The following is a 26,623-nucleotide window of genomic DNA, read 5'->3' on the forward strand; positions in this document are numbered from 1 at the left end:
GTGGTACACCTTTTGGCAACTCGTATAGGTAAATATGACTTCTCCATTGCTTCTGCCTTGGTATCACCACTTCTGGGTCTGGCTCCTACTGAAGAAACCTCAATAAAGGTCGAAACCGGTCTGGATAGTGGCAGTGGTTTATTTAGGTATTTCCCACCCCCTAGGCCCACAGAAAGAGCCACCACCTCATATTTAATGAACATGTTGATGTGATTTACATGCATAACCTATTTATATCATAAATTCGTAATATAAATATAATTACAAAAATGAGAGCCCGAAAATTTCCGCTGCCCCCTCCAAATTTGTCGCTCTAGGCCCGGGCCTATACCTTAATATGCCACCGGATAGTGGCCCTTCCCTTAATGCAGAACATTATACGTCTGCAAGGAGATGTGCTTTGCATTATGGGAGATAATGAGACAAGGAGTGAAGAGAGCTTGGTCCACATTTACCATGAGTTGCATCAGTCCTGAAGATACTTCAGGTGCAAACTTTGTTTTCTTACACTTGGATAAAGGATTAAACTAAATTTACAAATAAATTTGTTAGACTACAGAGCGTGAGAACATAAGATCTAGTAGAAATAAATAAATGGAGGCAGTCGACCATTCACAGCAGTTCATGAAGTTTAAGTAAAGAATAAAAAAAAAAAGACAAAACAGAGTAATAGAAATACAGAACATTAACATAACAAAATGGCACAGTCGACAGGATTAAGTCCAATAAAGATAGAGATTAAAATTAATGTTGGATTGCGATAGTTTTTTTTTTTTTTTTTTTTTTTTTTTGTCTTTGTTCTTTTTAATGCTGATTTTCATACCAAATTTATTACAACAGTTATTCAATTTGGTCAGGGAATCATCCTTCAAACTTGTCCTGGATTTTAGGAGTATAACATCATCTGCACAAAGTAAAGAGCTGAGACCAACATCTCGATCTTGATATCAGGTTTAATGCCACTTTCCCTTATAATGTGATCCATATAGATGATGAATAATAGTGGATATATATATATATATATATACACCCCTGTCACACACACCTGACTTAACATCATACCATGTTCTTGTACCTCCTTCATTTCTAACTGCTGATTTACTCAACTAGAGACTATGTATTGCTTGATATAATGTCCCATTTAGACCATAAATGGGACACTATATCTGGTGCAACTTTACAACTGATGCATTTTGACAGTTTTCCTATTGGCACTTTGTCATATGCCTTTTCAGATTTACAAAACTTAAATACAGATCCTTGTTATGTTCCCATGATTTCTCAGCTATTTGTCTTAAAGTGAAAATCTGATCCAGACAACCTCTGTTTGGCCTGAACCCAGCATGTTCTTTTCCAAGCTTCTCTTTCACAATTTTCCTTAGCTGTTTCTCAAGAATACTTGTACAGATCTTACCAGGAACACTTAGTAGAGAAATTTTTCTGTAATTCTCACATTCAGCTTTATTCTCTTTTTTATAGATGGGTACTATGAGTGCTCTGCTGCAATCATCTGGAACTCAACCCTCTGACCAGGCTTTCTGAATTATGCAGTATAGCCAATGTTAAACTTTTATACTGCCATATTTTAGCAATTCTGATTGAATATCATCTATTCCAGCTGCATTTCCTCATTTCATTTTTATGATAGTCTTTTTTAAATACAGATATATATATATTCCATATGGCATTCTGGTTTACAGTCATATATACATACTTAATCCCTCACTAGGAGGACTCAACCAGTCCTGAGGGACAGATGAGGAATGGGGGGATTCTGATTGAATATCATCTATTCCAGCTGCCTTTCCTCATTTCATTTTTATGATAGCTTTTTCTTCTTTTTTAAATACAGATATATATATTCCATATGGCATTCTGGTTTACAGTCATATATACATACTTAATTCCTCACTAGGAGGGCTCAACCAGTCCTGAGGGACAGATTAGGAATGGGGGGAACCCCATACGAATAAAAATAGACTGCTTGTTTCATTTAGCAATCTTTCAGAGTAATTACTCCATACATCAAGAATTTATTTATCCTCAGTTTTCATGTCTCCTTTTTCATCTCTAATGACTTTTATATTACTCTTTCCTCCATTTCTAAGCTTTTAAATAGCCTCCAGAATATTTTATTACCTTTTTGATATTTATTTTCTGTGTTTTTACTGAATTCTTCCTATGACTATTGCTTAGCAAATTTTATACAATGCTTTGCTTTCGTACATTTTTGTCTGTACTTCCTAAAAGCATGTGAGCGCCTTCTTAAAACTTCCTTAGCGCCTCCGTAGCACAATTGGAAGAATGACGGTAAATTGTGCCCTTCGATTGGAATAGGCCTAAGTTCGATTCTTGTCGCGATGGGAGGAATGGACGATTTTATTTATCTGGACGATTTTCAGTCGGTGAGTTAGCCGATCTCATACGGAGGTAGCAGGGTTTTTCATCCCGCATACAGACAAATCGGCCCTTTAGAACACACGCAATTTACAGACAAAAAATACTAGTTGTGGTGGAGGAGGTGGGTGGTATATGGCGTTGATGGAGATGATTCATAGTAGAAGTTCGGTGTAGTGGTTGAGACAGTTGTTGGTGTCTTCCCGCGATGAGTCTGGACTCCTTGGAGGTGTCAGGAATAATAAAAGCACAAGCTGACTTACTTGCCTGGAACTTTCGATATGCTTTCTTCTTCTTCTTGAGTGCCTCTTCTTAAAATTTCAAATCTTTTAACTTCAAAATGAAATTGTGATCTCCTTGTGAATGTTGATGTCTATTCATGAACATCCCACTAAAAGCAGCATTAACCCTAATTATGAAAAATAAATAAATAAAAATAAAAATTCTTCTTGACATCTATACACTGTTTCCTATCAGTAATGCAATTAGATTGCTTCGTATGGCATAAAAAATCTACTTCTACATTTCAAGGCTATTATGGTCTTTCTGCTCCCCCCACCACCACTAATAACTTTTATTGGAAATGTTTGAGGTGAAAAAAAGTACCATGCTCTGCTTCAGTACAGCCGTCCCTGTAGCTGCACTATGTTGATGTGGTTGCTATTTGTCCACATGACCAGGAAATGTTTGGTATCTTTTTAATGTACTTAACTCTCTAAACCATAAAATAAAATTTATGGTAGGAATTGAAAACAGCTACTGCTTACTGTGTTTCAGTGACCATACTGAGATGACTCACTTTCATATGCTGCCTATTGAAAACTCCTAAGATATCTAAATATTCACATTGCCCTCCTGCAAAATATGTGTAACTTAAACACTAACATATAGCCAGAGCATATTCTGTAATGACATCACACTTGAAAAAGAATTTCATCTTGAATAGTTCCACTAGTAATGGATAAAATTCTATGAAAATAAAGATCATTAAACTCCCCTCCTAATAATAGGGCAGGCTAACAGGAAACATTTAGATCATTCCAAAAAATCAGAAATAGTTCCTGCTAAGTACAAACTGGTTATAAACCATTTTTCAAACTAACTTTTGTTATCCACTCTCCTGAAGATAAAATCCACACCATTGTCAGTACCAGAAGTTTATAGTTACATGTAAATTTGCTTATTATGGACATGCTACTGGATCTATAGGTAGAAGAAAAGAGCATTATGTAAAAAAAAAAAAACAACAGCAGCAGCAGACTAGCAGATTAAGTGTGCTTTGATGTCATTCTTGCAGTAAGATAGAGAAAAGTGGCTGTTAAAAAGTTGTCACTTCAAGTGAAGGGCTATTCTGGGAACTAGCATGTGCTTTATAGACTACAATCCTGATTTCTGATTTAAAGAAATTTGGCTGTTAATAATGCTTCTTCTCTATCCAAAAAAGGACAAATTAAATAATCCTTTGACTGCACTCAAGAGAATATAGTCAAAACATTAGGGTTACTAGCTTAAAACCTAGCTTCGTGTTTTATGCTCTTATTTAAATTCTATATTGTGTGCATTTGGGATCACATTGTGATTGGTCTGACTTGAAAATGACTTTACTATTGAAGGTGATATATTGCTAATGAAATATTTGCTTTTTTACTTGTTGGGATTAGCCATTATACTCTTACAGCAATATGTATAACCGGCACAATCCTCAAAATATTCATTTAAAGTTATATAAATGTTAGTAGTAGGATCTCCTCAAAAGAAAACAACAATGGTTTTAAGTATATCCATTAAGGGAACTGGTAGCCATGATTAGCCAGTTGTATTATAAAATCAACAAGGACTTGTTACAGTGTCATTGCAGACATTGGTGCACTCCTTCACAAAGTTTGTTAAATAAATTGAATGATATATTGAACATGTGGTATGTTACCATAAAAATATTTTTTGGAGATCTGAACATTACATTGATAAAGTCTTGCATTTTCCCATTAAATGCATTATTGCAAAACATTTCACCATCAAGAATAAAACGATGATTTAAAAAAAAAAGTGTTAAATGCTAAGGTGGACTAATGGTTATAAATACTAAACCACATAAGATGTGGTTTAGTATTTATAACCATTAGTCCACACTACTCAATATTAAGGTAATATTGAGTCCCTGCCCCTGAGTGGCAAACTGACTGTAAATACATTTTGCCTTTTTGTGCAGTTTAGTAATTTATAATCTTTAGTCCACTCCTGTATTTAACTTTTTTTTTTAAATTGTTATGTTGTTCTTAACGTTTCCATTGTAATAAACGTGTTTTATGTTTACAACTTTGTTTGGGTGGGACTGATTACAAAAAAAAAAAAAAAAAAAAAAAAAAATAAGCACTGTATTACATGGATTCCTTTCCTTTCATCATTTTATCATTAAGCATTATCAGCCAGCCTTAAAATTTTTCATGTCATTAATTTTTTTTCCTCCCCCTCTCCAGATACATCAGCTTTTGGAACTAGACCTCAAGGAAGCAATGTTTTTGGCAATCCAACATTTGGAACATCTACATCCAATACTGGAGGTTTGTTTGGTTCTAGCACTCCTGCTACTGGAACAAATCTTTTTGGCCAGACCTCTTCAGCCTTTGGCCAACCTGCTTCTACTAGTGGCTCCACATTTGGTAAGGATTTAATTGCAATTTGGTATGTGTCTTTTCTGAGTTATTTTATGCCAAGAATTGCTCAGCAGCTTCTAACCAGAGAAACATTTTTCTCAGCAGTTGGATTTTGATTCAAGTCAGTATATATTATGTCTTAATAACACTTCAGTATATTATGTGTGTTAATTGTATGTTTCCTTAAGGCTACTTTGTTTGCTTTGTAGGGAATTTCACTGAAATTTTCCAGCAGAGAAATGCCATAGCCTCTGACCAGCCTAGAAAAGGTCAGGAATATCCCCCCCCCCATAACTTAACTGCTCTACTCTAGATGTTTTCATTCTCAGAGCAGTTCCCCCCATTGTCTAATGGCTTTAGCTGTCACAGCATTAATTCCAAGTAAAATCAAACTTGTGTACATAAAAAAAGTTTTAAATACTGTGCACACGTGTGAAGTGTGTCACTCATTTATATCATGTTACAGAATCATTACACATGGCAAATCTTTATATAGTTTGGCTGGTGTGGGGATAAGAACACTGCAAGGGAATTGTAAAATGCTAAATAAATGAGAGGGAACCATAGAGGAAATGATCTTTGCAATTCTTTTGCTAGGCAGTTGAAAGTATATTAAACAAATAAAAAAAGCTTCAAAAATTAGCACAATTACAGTGCTGAGAAACTATAATAATTAGCTCAGTTGTATTTGAAAACATAGGATGTGTATAACATTTTGAAGACTCTGAAAGGGTATTCAGTTTGAAAGAAAAAAAAAGTTAATCTCTCTGCCTACCATAGAGCAGTAACTTAAAAACATGCTTACCCTCTCACAGCATAGGTGCAATGATTAAATTTTAGCTGTATAACTGTTGAAAATTGATAATTAATTTAAAACATGAAATTTCCTGTATCATTATCCAAAATTGTGGCTGTGAGCAACACTAAAAGGAAGCTTTATTGAGTGAGTGATAGTTTGCTAGATTATGCAATGATTACAGGAATTCATGATATAACTCTTGATAAACACAGAGCATTGTTGGTAAATGTTAGGCATGTTATTTTGAAATTTTCGAAAAGGCACTAAGACATTCTGCTTCATCATTTAAGCAGCATAATTGGAGTAATCAAGTAATCTGCTCAGCCTTAGGGTGTGAAAATCCATAATGCCAAGAGCCAAGACGTATTTTTTTTTATGACTAGGTTAATATTTAATTAATACCTGTTACTGTTTGTTATAATATTCATCAAAATGTGCTCTCTAAATGTATAATGATACTTATTTTTTTAGAGTTGTTTAAGGATCAAAGCTAGATAACTGAGAGGAGACCTCCATATAACATTTAAGGTGTGTAAAGAACTAACTGGAACTCTTCACCTAATGCCCAATCCTCACCATCATGTGATGTGTCCTGTTAGTAGGTATCCATGAGAAACTGAACAAATGCAGATGACCAAGGACTTGGGCGATGCCCAGTTAAACAAAGGTGCTTAGGGGTTAAAGCTGTATAACTGAGAGGAGACCTTCACATAGCCTTTAAAGGAATGTTGAGAACTGACCAGGGTTTTTGACCTAATGTCCAATCCTCACCTGCTTGTGGTGCACCCTGTTAGGTATCTACCTGGATACTAAATGAATGAGGATGGGCTGGCAATTTGGGATTTAGCCAACTAAATTGTATTCTTACTGACTTAGAACCACAAATAAAATGATGGTGGTACAATATGACTATTTAAACAACCCCCCCCTCCCACCTTTTGCTGTTTTCTTAACACCAGGGCAAACAGTGAAAAGTCAGCCATTGATCAAATTCATCATCAGCAGAATTGAAAATAGCTACCATCATCATCATAAGTATTGACTAAAAGAAGTCAAACTAGTAGAACTATGGAAATATGCTGTTGACATAATTAGTGTTACAGAGATAAAGAAGACAAACAGGTGAGATCCTGCTAAATAATAAATATATGATGCTATATAAGTTATGACATTTATATTCCCAGAATGGCCTTATACTATTGCAAATATGGTGGGCGAGTCAGGCAGAAACATCTGACTACATGTTTGGATGACTGTGCAGTCGCTTTGTGTTGTATCAAAATACCCATGCCAATAGTAGTTGACAAGTGTTAGAGTTTACACGTGTGTTTGTTGCTTTCAGTGGAAAAATGAGTGAGTGGAATGTAGAACTATGTATTAACATAAAGTTAGGTAGTGTGAAAAGTTAGGTAAAAGCACAAGTGAAACTCTGGACATGCTAAGAGTAGTTTATGGCCATGAAAAGTAGTGTATTTGGGTGGCATAATAGGTTTAAAGATTGACAGGGAGATGTGAGAGACAGTGAAAGAACTGAGTGACGGTAGACTCATTGAACATGGAAAGAGTGCAGTAGTTAGTTTGGTCCAGCAGAAGATTTATGGTTAATGGCAGAAGAATTACATTTAAACAGAAATATAGTGAGGAAGATTTTTGATAGATGATTTAGGAATGCAAAAAATTTCTGCACAGATGGTTCTTTAAATTTGAGTGAGGATGAAAAGGTGATTATCTTCACTAAGATCAAACAAATGTCACAATCACAGATCAAAACAATGCTTGCTTATTTGTTTTTTTTTTCAGTCTTCAGGGTATAATTCGCTTTAAATTCATTAAGCCAGAACAATGACAGCATTGTTATTTAGAACTGCTGACTAAGTTACATGAAGCAATTTATAAGAAGAGATCTGAACTTAGGCCAAATGCTTGAATCATCCACCACTACATTGTCCCTGCACATGATGCAGTAGTTGTCCACAAGTTGCTGGCTAAAAAGTCACTCACAAAATTGGACTCCATATTTGCCAAAATTAGTCTTTTGCAACATTCAGTAACAGAAGAATGCTTTAAAAGGGAATGATAAAGATTTTCTGGCATCTGACATCACATGGCAGTAATGAAAAACATTCCAGAAAATGAGTTCCAGGAATATTTTGAACAGTGGTACCATTGTCTAACCAAGTGCATCTCTGCACTAGGGGATTACTTCAAAGGTGATAGTATCTACTAGTATACAGTTAATATTATATTAACTGTGCATCCCTTGAATTTACTTGTTATATTGTATTTGAACAATATTAATCAGGGAAAGGAAGGAATAGTGAGCATTCAGCATTAAACATGAAGATGTACTTTTTGCTTGGTATTTCAAGTAGAGCTATATAGGCAAATTTCAAAATGGCCAATTGGATGATGAAACTCGTTTGTTCCTATGGTTTACAAAATTCAATGCACCTGCAACTATCCTACGTAGTGAAAATGGTGCACCATTCCAAGAAAAGATGAACACAAATGCCACATTAAATTCCTTCACTTTGGTAAAACAGGCCTGTCAGACCATGCACTTCAAACATGTCTCAGCATCATTTGGAAAGACACCACGTCCTTACACTGCATCAAAACCTGATTTGAAAGAAAGTTCAAGGATGCTTGTGAGATGCTGAAGCATCATCTGAATCTAAATAAGAATGATGGATTAGTAATTCCAAGAATCTGGAGGATTCGCTGCAATATATAGTATCCAGAGGATACTATATACAGTAATCCTCCGATTAGTGCGTCATTTTTTTCGATACCCAAATTCGATTAGTGCTACTATATACATCTTAAAAATAAATGTTATAGATTTTAAAAATTTTCTATCTATACATTTTTATAGCTAACTGTTTTAAAAAATCACTCACTTGAATGAAATAATTTAGTTACCTATTTAAAACATTTTACAAAGTTATTTTTAATGGCCTACCACACTACTTTCATATACACTATATATACTATGTTCCAAAATTTACCGCTAATATTTATGGCGTCTGCTATAGTACGCCCACAGATTCGAGACCCTTCGACACTTCTGCGCATGTCACAAAAAGGAGAATCCATTCTGATAATAGGATAATCAATCCGTCTTCTGGGATGAGTTGTGTATTACACATCGGAAAATTAACTTCTCTTTTATGATCGTTATAGTTTTTAAAGCAGTAACTATTTTGCTTGTATAACAGTTGGGAAATTTTATCTATAAAGCATGTGATTTCGCCTGTTGGTGACCGATTTGTATGTCCTTCATTTCTTTCTCCCCTTCAGCATGAATCGACTGTTCTTGGCACCAAGACGAGCGAAACTGTACAAAAGTGTGGGCGTACTATAATTCATAACGCTTTGATGGTCGTATCTCGTGCCTCCTTTGCAATGTTATATGAGTGTGTTTTCCTTACTTTTTTTTAATTTTAAAGTATTTTCCCAAGCTTTAATCATGAGTAAAAGAATTAGTGAGCAAAAAAAGTGGATGTGTGAAAAAGATTCGATGATGAAGAGAGAAGCAGTAAAATTTGCAGAAGAGTAGAGGAGGCAATAGTACCATACCGTTGGTTGTATGAAAAAAAAGAAACAAAATGCCTGCCAAACTACGTTAGCTCAATTTTTTTGTTAAGAAGTAGAATAATAAAATTTATATTCTGAATATGTTTTATTGTCTTTCAACTTCATGGTTTTCTTTTAACTAGGCCCTGAGACATACCTTAATTCTTTTATAAAAAATTTTTTAAGGTTTGAAAAAGAAATTCGAGGAACGAATTATGCTGTTTCCCATAGGTTATTGTGTAATATATATATTCAGTTAGTGTGTTTTTGATTAATGCGCCTGTTTTAAAGAGCGCATTAGGTGCACTAATCGAGGGATTGCTGTATTGCAGTCTGGATACTATATAGAGGACTCACTGTATAGTATCCAGAACATTACGGCAGAACCCAGACACAGGAAAACCTTAATATAAGAGGATTGTAGAGATGAGTTTAATGTAGTTCCACTATAAAACTTTATTTATTTAGATTCTTTTTATCATTTGTATATCATTATGCTTATATGTATAAAAAATATTTTATTTTGTTGATTTATATTTTTATATAATTATTAATTTTTATTTAATTTAATTTATTTTTTTCATCAGAGGTTAGGCTAGGGTAAATGCTGAATGTTATTTTCATAATTAGAAGTAAAGTAATACTCCAACCTGTGTGTTTTTGTCCCCATAAATTCTTCACAGTGAATGCTGACACTGTGTAAACTTAAAAGAAAGAAAAATATTGAAAGTTGCTAACAGACCATTCAGCAAATGGCCTGATTAAATTCATAGATTAATATGAGTTGGCTATGTGCAAAAGTAGATAAACAAAAGTCATGGGAAGAATATAAAAAATAAATGCAGGTGACTCACTGTCATAAACTTGTAGGGAGAACAAAGATAGTTTGTTATAATTGACGATTTGTCATGTTTTTTAGCATAGCATTGCCTGTGGAATTTTGGTTGTAGATCTTCAGTAGTTATAGTAAGAGTCAACTGTATTAGGAAGGTGACATGTTTTGGAGGCAGTTGGGGAAAAAAAAAGTTACAAATGTGTGAGCAGAGCTAAAATTCTCTTGCAGTCCAGTAGTGTGGACTGAGAGAGAATTTTATTAATGAATATGTATTTATTATCTTAGTAAATTTTTGGATAGTTCAGAATGTGATAATTAAAATCTTATTAATTAAAAAAGGTTACTGACATAATTTGTTTAATTTCAGTATAAAACTACTTTATATTTCGCCACACTGTTTATCTTGATATACAAGTATGTAGTGGTACATAAAATCAACGACTGTGTCACCACTGTATATGCTGAGAAGTGAAAGCCTGCTTCTTATCTGGTTGTCCAGGCATAATCATGAAAACATGATCTCATGCTTATTTCTGGGAAAAAATTTCTAACGTGATTATCAAAGACTTCAACACCTGTGAGGACTATGCAAGCAATTACAAAACTACATGGTGATTAAATTAAAGTATCCCTGTTTAAGGCCTTGTGGAGTGCCATCCAGTGCTTCCAATGCTCAGAACGTTGCAGGAATGCATTATGTGTTATATGCAGAAGTGATATCTGAGGGGAAAAAGTAGTTCCAAAATTCACTACCAGGGAGCACTATATGATGTATCGAATGTAGATATAGTCATTTTTCTGAGGATGTAAGGAGAAATGACAAGCATAAATAGCACATTTTTATTCACTTTCAGTATGCATTCACAGATTGTACTGTTCAGTCTGCTGCCCTTTCTGGTATGTCACAAACTACATCCTTTGCAGTATGTTCAGTGATAGAACGCAGCTGGTCGGGACTGTTATGCTGTCTTTCAGTGCTGGCAAGTTATCAGGATGATCCTGATAAAACCTGTCTTTGAGAAATCCCCAGAGCCAGAAGTCACATGGGATGAGATCAGGTGATTGAGGTCCTCAAAGAAGAATTCTCCAATAATAAATGAAGCTGTAAACCTGCGCCAGACAGTAACTTTGGGTGAATGGAAAGGAATATGTTGGATTGCATGCGAGTTTTATGTAGCCCATATCTGGCAGTTGTTAGTGTTCACAGCTCTGTTCAGGTGAAAGTGAATCTCATCTCCCCCATAGAATCATCCACTGTCACAGTGTCCAACTCCACTCAAACAAAGAATGTCAAAGCAAATGTTAGTTGACTTTCATAGTCGTGCAGGCAGGTGCAAATCCTTTGTCAGGGTTATCTTGAATGGGTAGAAATGCAGAATCTTTTGTAGAATTTTTCAGACAGTTGTGTAAGCACATCCATGTATCTTGATACACTACGTGTCACAAGAACCAACGCTGTTATTCATGGCCTGCTCAACAATGGCAGCAGCAACTTATTCACTTGTTATGAACTGACTGGCTTGTGACCTCTTCCCGGTCTAACTCCCAACAATCATATTTCTTCAAAATGACTAATCATTTGCCATAGAGCACACAGAGATAGTGAACCTTGTCAACATTTGTTTAGAAGATGAAATTTGCAGAGTGCAGCAACAGCTGTTTAGGTAATACAGCTTCAAGATGAAAGCACGTTGAGGCGAGGTTAGCGCCATCACTGTGGATGATGTTAACAACCAGAATGAAGGGAAACGTTCTGTGTCCATCGTTTTAAACTCTCCTGGTACTTGCTGAGTTGTGTGGTATGCAAATTTCATGCATTTGGTGGTTCCAGTGCCCCTGGTGGTGAATTTTGGAACTGCTTTTCTTTTTTTCTTAGATATTACTTCTGCATGATGCACAATGTATTCCTCTAAAGTCACAGGATGGCACTCCACAGGGCCTTAACAGGGATACTTCAATTTTGATCTCCCTGTATATTCCTACAACCAGAAACAGGATTTGAGTGGATCGGGAATCCTTTTAAAAACATGCCACTGTACATCAATAATATTGAAGGTAAGTTGTCATTGAAAGATTGGCAACTTTGTAGAACTAGCTTCAGACACATGATTGAAGAGCTTGTTGAAGAAGATAAGTTCGACAGACTTCTTATGTACATTTGGAATATCCTGGACTCACTAGCATTGAATTGAGTACTTACTGTCTTTTTCTCATAACTGCGATATTGGATTTTCAGCACTTGTTTACTTGAAAACGGAAATTGGGTAAACGTGGAGCTGGATATGAGATAACTTTCCAGTTTGCACCTGGCATATGTTTATTGGTGTATGAAAAAAAGGTAGTGTCATTATTGCAGTGATATATTTTTGTACTTTTTTTTTTTTTTTTTACACAAATGTAATTCCTTTAATGCTTGAACTTGAATAAACAATTAAATATTTTACAGGTGTCTCACTTTCTGGTATAATTGGCAATACTTCAATTTTATCCCCCTCCATGTGGGGCACTTGTTAGTGGTGGAGGAGACCTCCCAGTGATGGTAATGGCCCTTTTCATCCTTCCTCTTTTTCATTGCTTTTCTTCCCATATTCTTTGCTCTACTTCTCCTCAGTCTTTTTCACTATCCTTTTTCCAGACCACCACCACTGGGATCCAATGGCGTGTTTGCCGTGCGACTTGTGGACATCCGGAAAGGAGTATCCTGGTAGTCTTGCACTACTTTGGCCCCTGCTTCGGCAAGACGGGTGGTCCTGGATGGCCCAGCCAGGTTCAATCGGCTACTGGGCTTGCCTGCAACGGTCAACAGTGTTGCAGTAAGTCTCTCAGTCCGTGGTCAGGATCCTAGACCTGCTGCAGTGCCAGTATAGCATCCAGGGTAGTCCTGGCATTCCACTCCTGAGCGCAGTCTTTCTTTCCAGGTAGTGTGCGTCCATGTGTGGCTCCGTGGTGGGTGGGGAGCTCTGGCGCTGAATTAAAAATTCCTTAAATATGAATTCTTCATCCTCAAATGTTTCAGGTATCCTAACAAAGTCCCAACTAAGTACTGATAATATAGACACAGCATATGGAAACAGAAGTAAGAAACAAAAGATATCTGATACTAACATAAATGTACCAACCTTTTTAATCATTCATGCAACAAATGAAAAACCAATTTGGAAAATGTCACCCTTCTTTATCCAAAAAGGTTTAGAAGGACTGGCAGGACCTCCCAAAACTGTCAAGAAATTGCGTTCTGGTGATATCCTCATGGAAACAATGTGCAAACAACATTCCGAGAAACTACTGAGAGCAGCGACAATGGGTGGAATACAAATTGCAGTAACACCTTACAGAACACTCAATTCCAGTAGAGGAGTGATATCAGAACGGGATCTCCTTGATATTCCTGATGAGGAGATATGTTCAGAGCTTAAAGATCAAGGAGTGACAGATGTGAGGTGCATCCTGATACACAGGGATGGTCGCCTGGTCTCAACCAAGAACATCGTCCTTACTTTTGATACACCTAGGCCTCCGACATCTGTAAAAGCAGGGTATCTCAGCTGTCCTGCTAGAATGTACATCTCTAACCTGCTGAGATGCTTTAAATGTCAGAGATATGGAGATGCTCAAACTGCCTGTCATGGTTCTACTACCTGTGCCTGATGTGGTAGTAAAGAACATGATAATAAATCTTGCTGTGAAAAAAAAAAGTTAAATGTGTCAATTGTCAGGGAGATCATCCAGCATACTGTCATGCATGTCAAAAATGGAAAGATGAAAAAGAGATACAAAAAATTAAAACAGAACAAAACATAACATATCAGGATGCAGAAAGAAAGCTGGCCACCATTACACCTGTTCTATGATTCCTTATGCTGAAAAAGTAACAATTAAAAAAGTGCCAACGGCGACTCAAACATGTATGTCTATTCCACCATTTGATAATTTCACCATACCTAAACTTTACGATCACAAGTGCTTCTCTGTTGAGTGCATTAATCACAAGACCTATGGTCTTACTCCAGAGACAACTTCAAAAATGGTCCCATTCGATGAAAACTCATCTGTCAAAAAAATTATGGTGGAGACTTCACTCAAAGATAAACCACCAGACACTCGCACAGAAAAAATGGACCTCGGTACCCACTGAAAGTAAACTAAACCTACCAACTGACCCTAACACATTTGATGTTTTGAACACTCTACCAGAGGAAGAGATGACAACTGGCCGTCCATACTTCCCTAAAACAGTGGATAAATATAAATCTGACAAAGGTAAGCCCTCAACCTCTCGAAAACCAGACAAGTCACTAAAATCAAGACAATAGGAAAATTTTTACAATGGAACTGTCGTGAGATCCGCCAGAATATTGATGATATCAAGATGTTGTTGCAGAAACCAAAACCTTTCTGTTTCTGTCTACAGGAAACTTACTTAAGACCCAATGAGGACTGTACCTTTAGGAATTTCGCTGTTGTACGTAAGGATAGAATTGGAGATGGTCCTGCTCATGGAGGAGTAGCTATCCTAGTGGGCAGTCATACTCCTTTCCATCAGGTCCAACTTAATACTTCTCTGGAAGCAGTAGCGATTCCCTTCTCTGGGGGATTTCTTATTACAGTATCTTCAATTTATTTACCACCAAATGCTGAGTTAAATGAAATTGATCTTGATAACCTTATCTCGCAACTGCCTGAACCCATACTTTTGATGGGTGACTTTAACGGTCACAATACTCTATGGGGTAGTGCTAACACTAATAGACGAGGTCAAATCATTAAAAAAATTCTTGATGATAATAACCATTCCCTTCTAAATAATAAACTCAATACTTTCTTCCATATGCCTACCCGCTCTTATTCTGCAATTGATCTTGCAATCTGTTCCTCTTCCACTGCACATGTGGGACGTTGAAGAGAACATATGTGGAAGTGATCACTTTCCTGTTCTTTGTACAATGTTTTCACCAAAACCATGTTCACCCACACGGAAACCTATATGGAAAATGAACCAGGCTGACTGGAACACTTTCTCTCATCTTGCAAAATTTAATGCTGATGCCATCAGCCAATTACCTATCAATAAAGCTGTAAAATATATAACATAATGCATTGTCCAGGCAGCAACAACCTCCATCCCAAAAACATCATCTCGATTTCCAGTCGATCGAAAGTCTTGGTGGAACCCAGAATGTAAGGCAGCCAAAAAAGATCAACACAGAGCATGGAGCATATTTTGTAGATACTCCACCACATCAAATTTAATAACTTTCAAGCGTGCTCGAGCCAAAGCACGTTATGGAAGATGTCAGAGTCAAAAACAATCATGGATCCAATATACTACATCAATTAATCAAATGACCAGTCTAAAAATTGTATCGGATAAAATCCAGAAAATGAAAGACCATTTTCTGGATAAAATCCAGAAAATGGTCTGAGACAAGACCATCTTGTCTCAGATATAGTACACATTGTTTGTCTACCTTAGACTATAATGGAAGTGTTCTTGCTAATTCCAAACTATTGCAGATACTTTGGGAGAAACTTTTGCTAAAATCTCAGCAACAGCTTCATATTCTTCTCGATTTTTAATACTGAAAGAGCACAAGAGAAACAAAGGCTTAATTTTTCTACCAACATTCTTCAGCCATTTGTCAAAGAGGAACTAAAAAGAGCTCTCCTACAATCTCACCCTAGTGCAGTAGGACCTGATGACATCCATTATGAAATGATAAAACATCTACCATCATCTTCTATGGATCTTCTTCTCTTATTATACAATAGAATACTTGCAGAGGAAGAGTTTCCAAATTCTTAGCATAAGTCAATTGTCATTGCTATCCCAAAACCAGGAAAAGATCCAACACAAGCAAATAATTATCGACCCATTGCTCTGACCAGCTGTCTTTGTAAGATACTAGAGAAAATGGTTAATGCCAGGCTTCTCTGGTATTTAGAAAGTAACAGTCTTCTCTCCAGTACACAATGTGGTTTCCGTAGACATCGATCAACTTTAGACCATTTAGTTCGGTTAGAAACTTGTATAAGAGATGCATTTCTGAAGTGAGAACATCTTGTCTCAGTTATTTTTTACATGGAAAAAGCTTATGACACAACCTGGACATATGGCATATTATCATCATCATCAAATTCCTGCCATGTACCCTCAAGGGGTGTACAGGATATGACAGTACTACATGAAAAAATTACATCATTACTAACTTCCTATCTACAATTTTCCTCCAAATCAGTCTGTTACTTGTCAAGACTCCAACATTATCAGATCTTATATTTCTATCGTCTAAGGCACTTTGTACCGTATCAATCCACCTATATCTTGGTCTTCCTCTGGGTCGTTTTCCTGCCAACCTGGCAGAGAACACTTGTTTTGCTAATCTTTCCTCTCCCATTCTATTTAAGTGACCATACCATCTGAGATTAGCTCTGCTAACGCATTCCTGGATGCTGACAATGCCAAGTTCTTTCCTAATATCCTCATTTTTAATATGATATTGCCATTGATGCCATCTGTTCACGCCTCTAATCTTTCTCAGGACTCTCATATCTGCGGTCTCTAGTCTTTGGTCAAGTGTTTTACTTCTGACCCAGCTCTCAGATCCATAAGTTAAAATTGGTTTGAACACAGTCTTGTATACAGTTAATTTAGTGTTCCGACTAATTTCTTTCTTATTCCATATGAATTTATTCAATTGACTTCCCACGATACCAGCTTTGCTGATTCTGTTGTCTATTTCTATATTTAGTTTACCATCTTCAGTAAAAATTGTGCCTAAGTAGCTGAAATGTTTTACTTGTTCCACAGGTTCTCCATTCACAACACAGTTGACATTTTCAATGATTCTGCCTATTTTCATTGTCTTTGTCTTTTTATTGCTGACCTTCATACCATATCTATTACAACAGCTATTCAATTTAGTCAGAGAATCTTGCAGACTTGTAGCGGATTTATTTAGAAGTATAACATCATCTGCATAAAGCAAAGAGCTGACATTAACATCTCCAATTTTGATATCAGGTTTAATACCACATTCCTTCATAATGTGATCCATATAGATAATGAATAACAGAGGGGATAATGTACATCCTTGTCTCACACAAGATTTAACATTAAACCATTTTCCTGTACTTCCTTCAATTCTAACTGCTGACTCACAACTCAAATAAAGACTAAGTATTGCTTGATATAATGCCCCATTGACACCATATAACTGCAGCGTATTGAATAGCTTCTCTCTTGGCACCTTGTCATATGCCTTTTCCAAATCGACAAAACTTAAATACAGATCTTTGTTATATTCCCATGCTTTCTCGACTATTTGTCGTAAAGTGAAGATCTGATCCTGACAGCCTCTATTTGGCCTGAATCCAGCTTGTTCTTCACCAAGCTTTTCTTCCACAATTCTTCTCAACCGTTTCTCAAGTATACTTGCATAGATCTTGCCAGGAACACTCAGTAGGGAAATACCTCTGTAATTCTCACATTCAGTTTTATTTCCCTTTTTATATATGGGTACTATGAGAGCTCTACTCCAATCATCGGGAATTAGTCCCTCTGTCCAGGCTTTCTGAACTATGCAGTGCAGCCACTGTAAGACTCTTATACCACCATACTTCAGCATTTCTGGTCGAATATCATCTACTCCTGCTGCCTTTCCACATTTCAAGCCTTTGATGGCTTTTTCTACTTCAAGTAAAGTTTATGTATTCCTGACTGCATGCCTGGTCAGTGTTTTTTATCACTGTGCTGTCATCACTGCTTGTTTTATTTAGCAGTTTTTCAAAGTAATTACTCCATACTTCAAGGATATCTTTTTCTCCTGTTTTCATTTCACCTTTATCATCTCTAATTCCTTTTACAGCACTCTTTCCTCCATTCCTAAGCTTCTTCAACAACCGCCAGAATATTTTGCCACCTTCTTGATATTTATTTTCTATATTCTTGCCAAAGTCCTCCCATGACTTTTGTTTAGCTAGTTTTACACACTGTTTAGCTTTCTTACATTTGTCTCTGTATTCTGTAAGAGTAAAAGCTGACTTATTTGCCAGGAACTTTTGATATGCTTTCTTCTTTTCCTTCACTGTCTCTTTAACTTCCTGTGTCCACCAGGAAGTTCTGATTTTTTTATCTTTGCACACAACCTCACCACATGCCTCTCTGGCAGAATCAATCAATGTTTCCTTCAGAGTTTGCCACTGAATCTCCAAGGTTTGATTCCTGTTCTCAAACTCTTTCATTTTCTTTTCAATAATATTTCTGTATTTTAGCCTACAGTTTACATCTGAGAGCTGCTCAACTTTTATTCGCTTTAAAACTTTCTTACATGTTATTCTTTTCAATATGAAATTCAATTTTATCCTGCTCAAGACTAAATAGTGATCACTTCCAATTTCAAATCCTCTGTACACTCTGGTGTCCTGCACCAGGGAGAAAACATCACTATCAACAATAACATAGTCAATGAGACTTTTCTTATTCCTAGCCTCTTCTCTCCATGTGAATTTGTGCACATTTTTATGTTGGAACATGGTGTTAGTAATAACCAGTCCATCTCCTGAGCAGAAATCCAACAGATATTTGCCATTATTATTAGCTTTGCTCTTTTCTCCAAATTTTCCCAAAATATTTTTGTATGTCTCACAATCATTTCCTACTCTACTATTTAGATCCCCAACAATGACCAACTTTTCCTTTTTCATTGTGTCAGTTGCTTTTTCTAAAGCCTCAAAAAATTCCTCCACTTCTACCTTAGTAAAACCTTCTGTGGGACCATAGGCACAAATAAGTCTCATTGTCCAGTTCCCCATTTTCATATTTGCTCACATTACTCTACTTGAGACTGACTGCCATTCAAGAAGATTAGCCTCGTATTTTGTGTTGAATACTATGGCTACTCCTTCTTTTCCTTGATTGTTATTGCCTGAATATAACATTTTGTATTTATTGCTCAGAAAGATCTCACCAGTTTTGGTCTTTTTTGTTTCAGTCACCCCTATTATGTCGATCTGGTACTTATCTAATTCCTCAGCTAGCTCCATTTCTTTGCCATTCAGGCTTCTTACGTTGATAGTACCGATCTTTAACTCTGGTGATGTTGAGTTGGGGTTTGTTTTCAGATTTGTTCCAGTAGCTGACTTTTCGCTGTTCGCCCTGGTTCCCTGGCGAAAACAGCGGGGGCCTTGTTTAACCGGGCGACGCCCCAGCCGGCATGAAATTTTGTCATGTTGTACCATCATTTTTTATTTTGGTTTAACCAATAAGAATACAATTTGGTCGGCTAAATCCCAAATTGCCAGCCCATCCTCGTTCGTTCAGTATCAAAGTAGATACCCAACAGTGTGCAACACGAGAAGGTGAGGATTGGACATTAGGTCAGAAGCCCTGGTCGGTTCTCCGCATTCCTTTAAAGGCTATGTGGAGGTCTCCTCTCAGTTATACAGCTTTGACCCTTAAGCACCCCTATGGCATATTAAAAGACCTCTATAACCTAGGTCTCAAAGGACACCTCCCTACATTTATTAAAAACTTTTTGTCCTTTCAAACTTTCCAAGTCAGAGTGGGAAGTACGCTATCTCGACCATATCTTCAAGAACAAGGCGTTCCCCAAGGCTCGGTCTTAAGTGTAACCCTTTTTGCTATTAAAATCAACTCAATCATTGAACAGCTTCCTCCCCACTGTAGACAATGCTTCATATGTTGATGACTTCACAATTTACTGTCGCTCACGTAACATGAGGGTAATTGAAAGACAACTTCAGCAAGCAATTGATCATGTCTCTCTGTGGGCTCTTAATAATGGGTTTATGTTTTCAACAGAAAAAAGTGTCTGTGTAAACTTCTGTTGTAAACACACCCATCACCCAGATCCTGAACTAAGAATGGGATCTACTGTTATTCCAGTAACTACAGAAACCAAGTTCTTGGGACTCATCTTTGACTGAAAACTCACATTTCTAGCACACATTCGTCAACTAAGAGAAAAATGCAAAAGAACTTTGAATCTTCTTTGCACTCTATCTTCTGGGTGGGGTGCTGATCGAGCTTCATTGCTTCATCTTTATTGTGCACTTATATGTTCAAAGCTGGATTATGGGTCTCAAGTCTATGGTTTGGCAAGACAGAGTAACCTACAATGGTTGGATTCCATCCATCATCAGGATATACGGATAGCTACTGGTGCCTTTCGCACCTCACCCACTCCAAGTCTCTATGTAGAAGCAAATGAACCAGCTCTATCACTTCGATGGAAACAGTTGTCTCTTAATTATGCCCTAAAAATAACATCTCTTCCAGATCACCCCCTACATGGAATAGTATCTTCTCTCTGCATTGGGAAGCTCAATATCACACACATCAAACTGCTATACATCCTTTTGGTATGCTTATTGAAGAAACTGTGCAAGCTGTTAGTATGAATGTTGACAACATTAGCTACACTAAACATAACAGCATTCCTCCATGGCAGGTTTGCACACCATCCTGTAACCTCTCACTTTGTCAGTTACAGAAATCTTATACTGCATCATCCATTTACCTGCAATTGTTTAGTGCACACAGAGCAGCACACGCTGATTTCTTACCCATCTGTACTGATGGTTCAAGAACTAACACCTCTGTTGGCTATGCTGCTGTGTTTCCTGACATTATTATCTCAAATCAGATCCCACCAGACTGCAGTAATTATACAGCAGAGTTACATGCCGTTCAGCTTGTGTATATAAAAGAAAACTGCTACCAAAAGTGTATAATTTATACAGACTCATTGAGCTCTTTGCAGGCTATCTCCTCTCCTGTGTATAATCCACATCCAGTACTTTATGAAGTGCTACACCTGCTTCACAAAATGAAAATCCTTAATTTTGATGTTCGGTTCTGCTGGATTCCCCGCCACATCGGAATCAAAAGAAATGAGGCTGCAGATGCAGCTACTAAATGAGCCCATACCTTCTCCACATACTATTTGACAGTTCCATATACAGACTACAGATAACTTATAAGGAAACGTGGCATGAAACATCAACAAACAAATTATATAACATTAAACCTGAAATTTAACACTGGCATTTACACAAGAGAGGAATGAATTTTCGGCTATCTAACCAAGCCATTTACACTAAGGGAAATGCTAGCAGACTCAGGCAAATTGCATGATGTTTTTAATTTTTTTAGAAAGAATTAATTTGTACAAACACATTTGACATAAATTTGTTTATATGTAGATACTTTTTTTTCTGTTTAACTTAACTTTTATACATATATATTATTCATTAGGTTAAATCTGACCATCTATGTATTACCATGGGCCTTGATCTTGTGTATTTGTATCACCCTGCTGTAATTTTGTTAATATGTAAATACCATAATACTAAACTTAAGTTTTATGCATCAGTGCTGTATAATAATTCCTTTCTGACTCTTTAAGTATTAGTATAATAATGTTTGTTGTAATCTTACTAGATGTAGACACTGCTTTCCTTGACTTGTTTTGTATATACATATGTTAACCTATAGTTATCTATTTATGTACTGCTGAAACCTCTGCAGTAATTTTGTTTATATATAGATCATCCATGCATATTATATAATAATCCCTTTTTGCCTATTTTTGTACTGCTATAAAGGCATCTATTATAATTTTACATATACGTAGATACTGTATTCCTTGGCTTAGTGTTTCATATATTATGTATTAACTTATATTGTTAACTATTTTTGCACTACTGTATTAACCTCTGACCTTATGTGTTGCTGTGCCCTCTGCAGCAGTTCTGTTTACCTAGAGATGCTGCTTTGTGAAACTAGATTCTTGTGCAGACATATTGTTTACAATTTTCTGTAAATGCTAATGTTGTAACCTTTAGTATGGCACAGTATGACCTTTGTAGTTTTTGTGCCAAATAAACTATAAACCAACCAATCATCCCAATTTTACATACATACATTCCTATTGTAATTTTTTCTCCAGCTTAATGAAAAATATGATTGTGTAAGTTATGCCAACTACTCCACAATTTTGTACTTGGTTCTGGTGGTAAAATAGCACCAGTTAATAAAAGGTGAGGTATGGGGAGAAGTTAGTGGGCTGTGGTCAGAAAAATTTGAGAAACACTGCCCTGTAAGACAGAAATATAATATCTGAGAGTATTGGATTCTTGACAAGTGATAGATTAATTTAGAGAAAATTTGTTGACAGGAGATTAATAATAATGTAAAGCTAATTATTGCTGTCACAATATCTTATCTCCCTTGAGTGTCCATATTAAGAAATTAATGATGATGGATTATTTCTTTTTCTTCAATGATAATCTTACCACAAAAGGTAAATCCATGGTTATTTAGTACTGCATTTGAGCTAATTATTTGGTTCAAGAATAGTTTATCAGCTTTGTAGTGCGTATGAGTTTGTCCGTGCATTTAGCCTAGTGGCGTTGCGCTTCACAACCATATGCCTGAGGAAGGAGTGTCCCAGGTTCGATTCCCGTCGAAGACGTGAGGAACTTGAGAATCTTCCTCAGGCATTGCCAAGTTAGCCGGTCTTGGGTGCGGGCAGTAGGGTTTTTCCCTATTATGCACGGAGTGCAAAAAAAAGATAACGCATGCACTTATTTTACTTTCAAACTTGGGTGCATTCGTCATAGAGGAGTTGAAACAATAATTCCAAATAATCTATACGCTGCCGAATAGTCTAATTTTTGTTAGGTTACAGTATGAGTTTGTCGCTTAATATGTTTCAAAACAATTTTTTTTTTTCATAAAAAATAAAGTAAACAAGAAGAATAAGGGGCTTGCCAATTTGAGAAAAATTTAACAAAGGGCTCGCACGAGCCCCTTATAGCTCACCACTGGGTGAGAATTTAAGAATGGGTAGATAAAAATATGATATTGTATGAGGGTGAATATGGCTTTGTGAAGGGTTGCTCAAAGCCATATTCACCCTCATACAATATCATATTTTTATCTACCCATTCTTAAATTCTCTTTTTTACCAATGTTTTCTAATACTTTTACCACCACGCCTGAGATACTGATTGGTCTATAATTTGTTACTATAGTCTTAGAACCTTCCTTATGCAAAGGAATAATTTTACCCTCTTTCCACTTCCTTGGATATCTACCAGAGCTGAGACTTTAACAGCTTAGTCAAAGTCTTAGTCAATTCTCTTGCACATTCTCACAAAACCTTAACTTGATATCCCATCTAATCCCACAGCTCTATTTACATTGAGATTCTGCAATATCGTAAGGACCTCCAGTTCATCTACCTCTGTTCTCACATTAGTGTCTGTCACATAGGTTAAAGCAGTAACCTCACTAAGGAGATATATGCTTGCAAAGTAGCCACCTACTAACTCAACTGTTTTTATCCACTTCCATCTCCTTGTGACCATCATCACTCATTAATGTTAATCTTCCATAGTCATTCTTCCTCTTACTTGCCACATAACAAAAGAACTCGTTGGGATTTCCTTTGGCCTGCTGAGCTAAATTCTTGTCATAATCTGATTTTGCTATGCTGGTCACATTTCTTGCCTAAGCCTTGTACTGTTCATGAGTTGCTAGTCCTTTCTCTTTATATATCTTCCACAGCATTTTCTTCTGCAGCTTGTGCTTAATGATATTAATTATCCATCTAACTCCTACCCAATTACCCTTAGTCGAGATATACAATTTAATACTGCTTCCTCTAGATCACCCTTAACTATATCCCATTCACTACTAACATTCTTACTCTGCAGTGTTTTATGCCATGATACAGATTTAAGCTTCTTCCTAAGCATTTCACAATAACCTGACTTGTAGTTCCACAAATACCCTTTCTTGATAGAATATTCCTCATATTTTATGATCTGAGAGCTGGGTTATAAATAAAACCCTTGATCAAAGACTGGAGACCACAGATATGAGAGTCCTGAGAAAGATTAGAAGACTGAACAGATGATATTAAAAATGAGGCTATTAGGAAAGGACTTGACATTGTTAGCAGTCAGGAATGTTTATCAGAGCTAATCCCAGTGTGGTATGGCCACTTAAACAGAATGGGAGAGGAAAGATTAGCTAAACAAGTATTCTTTGCTAGGATGGCATGGAAATGACCCAGAGGAAGAACAAGATGTAGGTAGATTGATACAGTAGAAAGTGACTTAGAAGACAGAAATATAAGATCTATTAATATAATTACGGCTATTATAGCCTGTTTTTGTTTAGGAGTGTCCCTTATTTTAATACATTGGTTAACATTACTCAAAAAAGGAGTATATATATATATTTTTAGGGCATTATGGGTGAGTATAGAAGGCAATTATGGCAGAATAAAAGAGGTGGAAAAATTTTGTACACACCTCGTTTTTGGTTCTATGATGACTTCCAATTCCATGATTCTGCTGAAGGTTGTTTATAAACGGGGGGGGGGGGGGCATGGGGTATGTTTTGATGCGGAAAATAAGTTTGAAAACCCAGGTTACTATTAATAATATATATATTATTTTGTTTAGAGCTGCATTTTTTTGTGTGTGTGGGGGGGGGGGAGAAATGAAGGGGAAGGGTATCCTTATGTGGAAACTGGGACAGGGGGTTAACAGGGTGTAGACCGTTTCAGTCGTCGTCTGACCATCATCGGAACCTTGTTGGAATGAGTGTAGGGCTATGTCAAGGCTGCAAGTTGCATTTGCCAAATTAGGGCATTTGTGGTCACTACATGGCCGGAGGCGTGGCTTAATTTATAAGTTCTGGATCGTCCAACATTCGGAAATTAGGTAGGGGCGGTGGACATTGATAGAATTTTCATCACATTTTATGGCAATAGTTTCGGATATTCTAAGCATTGTTTCGTTGTCTTGTTTGTCTATAATTATGGCCTTGTCGATTTGGGGGATATGTTTTAGTTCAAGGGCGTGAGCTGCAATTTCTGTCTTCCCTGCACCCTGTGTTTTGTTTTTCTTTTTGATGTTGTGATGTTTTTTTTGTGTTCAGATATTCCGGAATGGGAATATTGCAATCCCTGAAGTGCTCTTGTAGTCTAGTCCATAAAGACCTAATTGTAGAGCCAGTGTAGGTGACGTCACAGTCTTTTTGAGAAGGAAATTTGTAGACTACGTTGTGGTGTTCGAATATTTCTTTGTGTGTGAGAGATTTAGTAGGTTTTAGGAGAGTTGCTAATTTTTAGTTCATGGTGAATACTAGCTTATAGTCCGTGATTTTGAAAATGTATTTGTAGGCTTTGTATGTGTTTTGGATGTATGGCAATTTGATGACCATGCATGTCGGGAAGTCTGTTTGTATTATTGTTAAGACAGGATTTTGCTGTATTGTTCGCATAATTTATTACATGTGTGGGGTAGTTGCGATTTTTGAAAACCTGTGTTAAATACTTTAGTTCCGTGTTAAGATAATTGCTGCTGGTTGAGAATTTGTAAGCATTGATAAATTGTGATAGGATGACTGATTTTTTAACGGAATATGGGTGGTATGAATTGAAATGGAGGTAGTTTCCGATATGTGTGGGTTTGTGGAATATCTTCGTAGCTATCCTGTTATGGCTTCTGATTAATGTCAGGTTTAAGAAATTGATGGATTTGTTCTGTTCTGTTTCCATGGTGAATTGTAGTCTGTTGCTATAATCATTCAGGGATGTTTGTAAGGCGGAGATGTGTGAGGGTTTGCCAATGCATAGAATATCGTCTACGTATCTGCCATAAAAGGTGGTGCCAGGGGAAGGGGGGATTAGAAGTGATTCAGTGTGTGCCAGGAATAATTCTGCTAGTTGTCCACTGATGTTTTGGCCCATTGGGAGACCAAAAATTTGAATGTATAAGGAGTTGTTGAACTTAAAGAAGTTGGCGAATATTGTGAGTTTGATGAAGCTAATGATGTCATTTGGTGTTAATTTTGTGCATGTGTGTAGGGTGTGGTCCTCAGTGAGTTGTGTGTGTACGATGGCTAATGTTCTGGGGACATCCACGTTGTTGTATAATGAAGTTGCATCTAGTGAGGTGAGGATGTCATCATGGGATGGAATGGTGTTATTTATTTTCCAGAATAGGTCGTCCATATTTTTGATCATACAGATAGACGTTGTTAGTAGTGGGTTGATGAGTTTGGCAAACAAATTTTGATAAAGGAGTTGTGGTGGTGTTCTTGTAGGAGACTATGGGTCGTATCAGATAACCGTCTTTGTGGGTTTTGATGTTCCCGAACATATAGGTGTTGTACCACCTTACCCCAGTCCTGAAGATACTTTCAGGCACAAACTTTGTTTGCTCACACTTGGATAAAGGATTAAACTAAATTTATTAACCAAGTGAAAAATAAACTTTCAACATATAGGGGGTGTGTGCATGTGCGGGGGGTGTTTCATTGTG

The 26,623-nt window shown here is 36.6% G+C and overlaps 1 protein-coding gene across 2 annotated transcripts in view; it reads left to right on the forward strand.

Annotated features, from left to right (window-relative positions):
- Window positions 1-26,623, forward strand: part of Nup98-96 (nuclear pore complex protein Nup98-96) — a 610,292-nt gene that overhangs the window by 73,262 nt on the left and 510,407 nt on the right. For both annotated transcript variants that reach the window (XM_090395312.1, XM_090395313.1), the window contains exon 4: window positions 4,875-5,057. In XM_090395312.1, coding sequence (XP_090251438.1) covers window positions 4,875-5,057 — 183 coding nt within the window. The remainder of the gene's footprint in view (window positions 1-4,874; window positions 5,058-26,623) is intronic.

The sequence above is a fragment of the Typopeltis vanoorti genome, chromosome 7 (assembly GCF_054136105.1).
Source record: "Typopeltis vanoorti isolate ZY-2024b chromosome 7, IOZ_Tvanoo_1.0, whole genome shotgun sequence".
Classification (NCBI taxonomy): domain Eukaryota; kingdom Metazoa; phylum Arthropoda; class Arachnida; order Uropygi; family Thelyphonidae; genus Typopeltis; species Typopeltis vanoorti.